The sequence below is a fragment of the Typopeltis vanoorti genome, chromosome 11 (genome assembly GCF_054136105.1).
Source record: "Typopeltis vanoorti isolate ZY-2024b chromosome 11, IOZ_Tvanoo_1.0, whole genome shotgun sequence".
In the NCBI taxonomy this organism is placed as follows: domain Eukaryota; kingdom Metazoa; phylum Arthropoda; class Arachnida; order Uropygi; family Thelyphonidae; genus Typopeltis; species Typopeltis vanoorti.
Window position 1 is genome coordinate 25,364,937 of NC_143559.1, and position 6,497 is coordinate 25,371,433.

A 6,497-nucleotide genomic window follows, 5' to 3' on the forward strand; every position below is an offset into this window, starting at 1 on the left:
GCTACTACATACAACAAGATTCAGCACAACATCCATATAAAAAACATAGACATCTTCAAATCTTTGCTCAATAGGGCATATGTATTTGCTCCAAATCCCAATCTCTCCAACAAGAATTGAGCACCATCCAATGCATCTTACAACAGAATGGTTTCACTTAAAGGAAGTTTAAATGCATCTTCTTGGACTTTTACAAGCCCATCGCCCAAAACCCTGAACCTGTATGGCGAGTCCTTATCCCATATATCACAGACAATTACTAGAACCCTAAAAAGATATAATTTGGTTCCTATTTTTTTTCCATACAAAATCTCCATTTAGTTACCATCCATGAAAGATACCCCTCCCCCCTCTCTCTCTGGTATCTACCAAGTTCAATGTGAGTGTCTCCACTCATACTTTGGATAAACAGGATGTTCTGTTGAAAATTGACTAAAAGAACACCAATAAACCTGAAAAATATGGCCTTGCTCAGTATAGAGTGGACACTGACTACGATACCCTATGGTCCAATACTCGCCTTTTACATCAGTGCAGGTTTAGGTTTGAGTGGTTGTTTAAAGGGAACTGAAGCACTTCTAAACCACCCAAATTTAAATCAGAATGACTGTCTCTCTATTGTCATGATTTGGGAAAGTCTCATCCTCATAAATGGCATCCAGCATATGGCTCAGCTCTGTAAACAGGATTAACATTCTTTGTAGCTTTACCTTGTAATATTATGCTGATGCACTGATGATGACCAGTTAATTTGTGATTGAAATATTTGAAGTAACAAAATTACTATATTCTTGTGAATATGTGTGTCTAGTAAATGTTATCATGGCACAAGTTCCATTAAACATTTGCTAATATTTTATAATAATGTTATGGTCAAGTTGGATAAAGGGAATGGATACACTATAATACTGTTGGACTTTGTTAATGCATTTGACAGAATACTTCATGAAAAATTGTTGCAGAAACTAGAGAATATGGGATTGGAATATAAACTATTGATGATAAGTGAGTAGTTGAGAGACAGGTATCAAAAAGTGTATATGATGAGTGTGAATCTTCCAGATTTAAGCTGACCAGTGGTGTATCCCAGGGAACAGTCCTTGAATCAATGATGTTCACTATACATTAATGATACTGGTACAGATCTGACAGGAGATGTTCGATTGTTTGGATGATGCAAATATCAAGAGGGCAATCAGGGTGCTACTTATATCCACTTACAGAATGATTTGTAGACTGGAAATGTGGGCAAATGATGTCTGTCAATTTAATGATGGTAAGTACAAAGTTATGCACTTTGGTGTGATGAGATTCCAATGGTATATTATACTGGTGGGATTATAGTATGAGAAACTGATGAAGTTAGGGATCTTGGAGTTATGGTTGATAAGAATTTAAAGTTCAAAGGTCATATTATAAAATTCCCAAATACAACCCATAGGATAATTTCAATGTTGAAATGAACATGGAAATGTAAAGGATAAGGAAGTAATTTCACCTCTTTACAAGGCCATGATATGACCGTATCTGGACTACTGTGCACAAATTTGGTCTACTGAGTTTTTTTTTTTTTTTTGGGTGGGGGGAGGTTAAAAAGTTGAGAAAAAGGTGCAAAAAAGGAGTTACAAAGATTAAAGAATGTAGATTATGAGGACAGATTTTGAGTATGTAGACTGCAGATATTGGTAAAGAAGAAAAAGAGAAGTGATATGACAGAGGTCTATAAATTTCTGAATGGGTGTTATAGGATATGGTCTGATGAAATTTTTTGTTATCCAAGAAGGTTGGGAGATCCATGGAAGTTAAGTTTGTGCATGGTTAAGAAAGGGATAAGAGCTAGATTTTTCTTTCACAGAAAGAAAAATAAGTGAGTAAGTGGAACAGTTTGCCTTTTGAAGTGGTGAGTGAATCTAGCATAAATGAGTTTAAGAGAAGAGAGGGTATGACAGCAGGTATGGGTGATGTGAGACTTCCCTTGATAAATCCTTGACTCCCTGGAGGTCTCAGATGATAATAATAATATAAAAAATTATTCAGACAATCTTTTAAAACTAAAAATTGTTTTAAAAATTGCAGTTCTTACCATATCATTATCACAATAAAGCTTTTGTCCGTTATCTTTTTCTTGGTCTACTCTTGCCTGTAGATTATAAAAGGATATATCGACTGAACAATGTTTATATGCAGCTGAATCAACACAAAAATCAGGATGAGTGATTTCGTAGACATGATTATCAGTGATCTTGATATCACATGGTTCACTATGGCTAATTTTCTCAAATTCTTGAACAGAATTACAGTAATAATTTTTCTGAAGATTAACTTCATTGACAACAAATGGCTCTGAACCTTTTGGAGAAGAAGAAATTTCCTCAAAAACTGGATGCATTGCTGCTTGTTGAGGAGAAATGGAAGCAGCTATAACCATGGCATCACCAGGAATGCTTTCCAATAATCCTACATTCTTTGAATTTGTGTTGTTAGGTTCTTTATGTAGCACTGGTATCGAATTTGAAAAATTTAATTGGGATATTGAAGGTGTGCTATGATGAAAAGATTCTCTATCTTGCACCACGATATTATCTTCTTTTGAAATAGCAGAACTATATTCATAAGATTTTTGTATAATCACTTCATTTGATTTAGATAAGGAATGTTGTGAATAGCTTTCTTTAAAGTGTGCAGAAATTTCACTTGCAATGTCATTATCACTCATCAAAATAATTTTTTTTTCTATATTTGTTGGCAAACAATTTTGAAAAATTTCTGCAGAATTTGGCACTGTTTTGTTCATTATTTCTGTAGCTTGACCTTGCGATAATGATGGCACATGTAAAGAGTTTTTATTCTTTCTTTTATCTGAATGAGAATAGCTTTCTTTAAAGTGTGCAGAAGTTTCACTTTCAGATTGTGATATATTTGCAATGTCATTACCACTCATCAAAATATATTTTTTTTCTATATTTGTTGGCAAACAATTTTGAAGAATTTCTTCTGCAGAATTTACCTCTGTTGTGTTTATTATTTCTGTAGCTTGGCTTTGTGATAACGATGGCACATGTTGAGAGTTTTTATTCTTTCTGTTATCTGCATGAGAATAGCTTTCTTTCAAGTGTGAAGTTTCACTTTCAGATTGTGGTATATTTGCAATGTCATTATCACTCATCAAAATACATTTTTTTTCTATATTTGTTGGCAAACAATTTTGAAGAATTTCTTCTGCAGAATTTACCTCTGTTGTGTTTATTATTTCTGTAGCTTGGCTATGTGATAACGATGGCACATGTTGAGAGTTTTTATTCTTTCTGTTATCTGCATGAAAATAGCTTTCTTTCAAGTGTGAAGTTTCACTTTCAGATTGTGGTATATTTGCAATGTCATTATCACTCATCAAAATACATTTTTTTTCTATATTTGTTGGCAAACAATTCTGAAGAATTTCTGCAGAATTTGGCTCTGATTTGTTCATTATTTCCATAGTTTGGCCTTGTGATAATGATGACACAAGTTGAGAGTTTTTATTCTTTCTGTTATCTGCATGAGAATAGTTTTCTTTAAAGTGTGGAGAAGTTTCACTTTCAGATTGTGATATATTTGCAATGTCATTATCACTCATCAAAATACATTTTTTTTCTATATTTTTTGGCAAACAATTTTGTAGAATTTCTGCAGAATTTGGCTCTGTTTTGTTTATTATTTCCATAGCTTGGCCTTGTGATAATGATGATGACACACATAAAGAGTTTTTATTCTTTCTGTTATCTGCATGAGAATGGCTTTCTTTCACATGTGAAGTTTCACTTTCAGATTGTGGTATATTTGCAATATCATTATCACTCGTCAAAATACATTTTTTTTCTATATTTGTTGGCAAACAATTTTGAAGAATTTCTGCAGAATTTGGCTCTGATTTGTTCATTATTTCCATAGTTTGGCCTTGTGATAATGATGACACATGTTGAGAGTTTTTATTCTTTCTGTAATCTGCACAAGAATAGCTTTCTTTCAAGTATGCAAAAGTTTCACTTTGTGATATATTTGCAATGTCATTATCACTTATCAAAATATCTTTTTTTCCTATATTTGTTGCCAAACATTTTTGAAGAATTTCTTCTGCAGAATTTGGCTCTGATTTGTTCATTATTTCCATAGTTTGGCCTTGTGATAGTGATGGCACATGTAAAGAGTTTTTATTCTTTCTGTTATCTGCATGAGAATAGCTTTCTTTAAAGTGTGCAGAAGTTTCACTTTCAGATTGTGGTATATTTGCAATGTCATTATCACTCATCAAAATACTTTTTTTTTCTGTATTTGTCGGCAAATAATTTTGAAGAATTTCTTCTGCAGCATTTAGCTCTGTTTTGTTCATTATTTCTGTAGCTTGACCTTGTGATAATGATGGCACATGTAAAGAGTTTTTATTCTTTCTGTTATCTGAATAGGAGAAGTCACGAGAAAAATCTGTCTCAACTTGTGAAAGGCTAATAATATTCAGTGAATCATGAGATTCATGCAAGGATTCTGTGGTTTTACTTTTTTCTGATACAGGGTATGGTTTTATTTCTAAATCAGAATCACAGCTGCCAAACATGGAATTACTTTTCAGTTTTTCATCCACATAAGAAACGCTCATATTGTTGTTGCAGTTTGCAATATTCTTCCTTATTTTTTTGGAAACGTTTCGTTCATCAATAACATTTGTATTCTCTACAGACTGTAAAGGGTAAATTTGTACTGGGCTTTTATTCTCATGACTGATAATTTGTATAGTGCCTGTTGAATCATTCAAAGCTGTGGCTTTTTTTTTCTTAATTGTACAACTATTATTTGTCCTTTTCTCTTGTTTTCTATTCATTGAGCTTCCATTAATCAGACAAGTAAATTCCATATTAGACTGATTTAGACTATCCACTTCTTTAGTTTTGCATAATGCAGAAGATTTATCATGCATATAAGTTAACTGCACATGAAGATCAACACAAGTTAACTGCATTTGCTGATCAAATAAGATTTCTTCATTTGGATCTTGACAATCACTGTTCTGCTTTTCTGGGTCCTCCTGTAAACCTAATTTTGGCTCATCAATTATTTGATCTATGAGACAGGTTAACTGCATATCATTTTCATCCAGAATACCATGTGTGCAAGTAAGTTCCATAGAACTGTTTGTGTCAGTTCTTGTTAATACGATTTCCTTCATTTGTTTTCTCACATTTACATTATAGCTATTGTTTTCACACCTGCTTTCAGGTTTATAAACAATGGAAAAGCTTTGTTCATTACTACAGACCTCACTATTACTATAAGACTCTTGATCTTGAATACACTTATATGTACTATCATTTGGTCTATCCGTCATAATGTCTACCCTATTTATAGAAGATAAAGGACACACTGGCTTGACATAGTTTCTTGTTAATGCCAAACCTCTATATGGTTTGACGTTAAACCGATTGGTGGACCGACTTTTAAAAATAGATGCGTTTTTTATATTTGTCCTTTTGTTTACTAAGTACTTGTTGTTTTGATCAGTTTTAATGTGTGTTATATTGCTGCAGTCATAATCATCAGATTTTTCTGAAGGTGAAACTGTTTTCAAAAATTCTAAAGGCTGTTTCGAACTTTCACCAATCCCTACTACTATACTGTTAGCTGAATCTTCATCAGCAGGTCCTTTGCTTTTCTTTATCTGTGATATATTGCCACACTTATAATCATTAGTTTCTTCAAAAGGTGGTGTAACTGTTTTTGAAACTTCTAAAGGCCATTCTAAATTTTCATTGTCTTCACTGGTCTCTGCTATTATACTAATGTTATCTGAATATTCATCAACAAGTTCTTTGCTTTTCTTTATTTGTGGTATACTCTCATAATTATCATCATTAGGTTCTTCTGAAGACGAAACAGTTTTCATAATAATGTCTGTAGATTTGTCTAATTTGTTACTGGTCCCAGTTACAACTGTATTAATATTATCTGATTCTTGTGAAGAAAACATTTTGCTTTTCTTTAACTGTTCATCAGAATAATTATTAGCAACTGTTGTCATTTGTTTTGTGTGCAAGTTCTTACTGATATTTTTATAAGTTAAATTTTCAAGCTTACTGTTTTCAATTAGCCCATCATTTTCTTTCACTGGAATATATTCCATTTGATTATTGCCAATAAATGATGTACAAATAAGTTCTGAATTTTCAGGAACATCTATATCCATGGATATATTCTCATCTTTTGAGAGGAGCACATCAGAATCCAATTTAAAGGTTTCATTCTTTAAACTATCAACACATGTAATATCCATATTAGAATCATGATGGTCACAATTAAAAATAATTGTTTTATTACCTGAAAATTTTGAGGTATGAGCAGAATTTTTATTATTAGGATCAGGTGGTAGAGTTGGAGATGCATTCAAATATGCATCATTAACTGCCTCTGAGTCTTCATCAGCTTCAATTTCCATGTGGGAATGGTTCTGCAAGTCGGAAGCTCTCTTG

The 6,497-nt window shown here is 32.6% G+C and overlaps 1 protein-coding gene across 1 annotated transcript in view; it reads right to left on the reverse strand.

The window, feature by feature from the left end:
• Nucleotides 1-6,092, reverse strand: part of LOC150101390 (uncharacterized) — a 164,291-nt gene extending 158,199 nt beyond the window's left edge. The window contains exon 1 of the mRNA XM_090400134.1: nt 2,084-6,092. Within this exon, the coding sequence (XP_090256260.1) occupies nt 2,084-6,049 (3,966 nt within the window). The 5' untranslated portion in view covers nt 6,050-6,092. The remainder of the gene's footprint in view (nt 1-2,083) is intronic.
• Nucleotides 6,093-6,497: the final 405 nt, after the last annotated feature.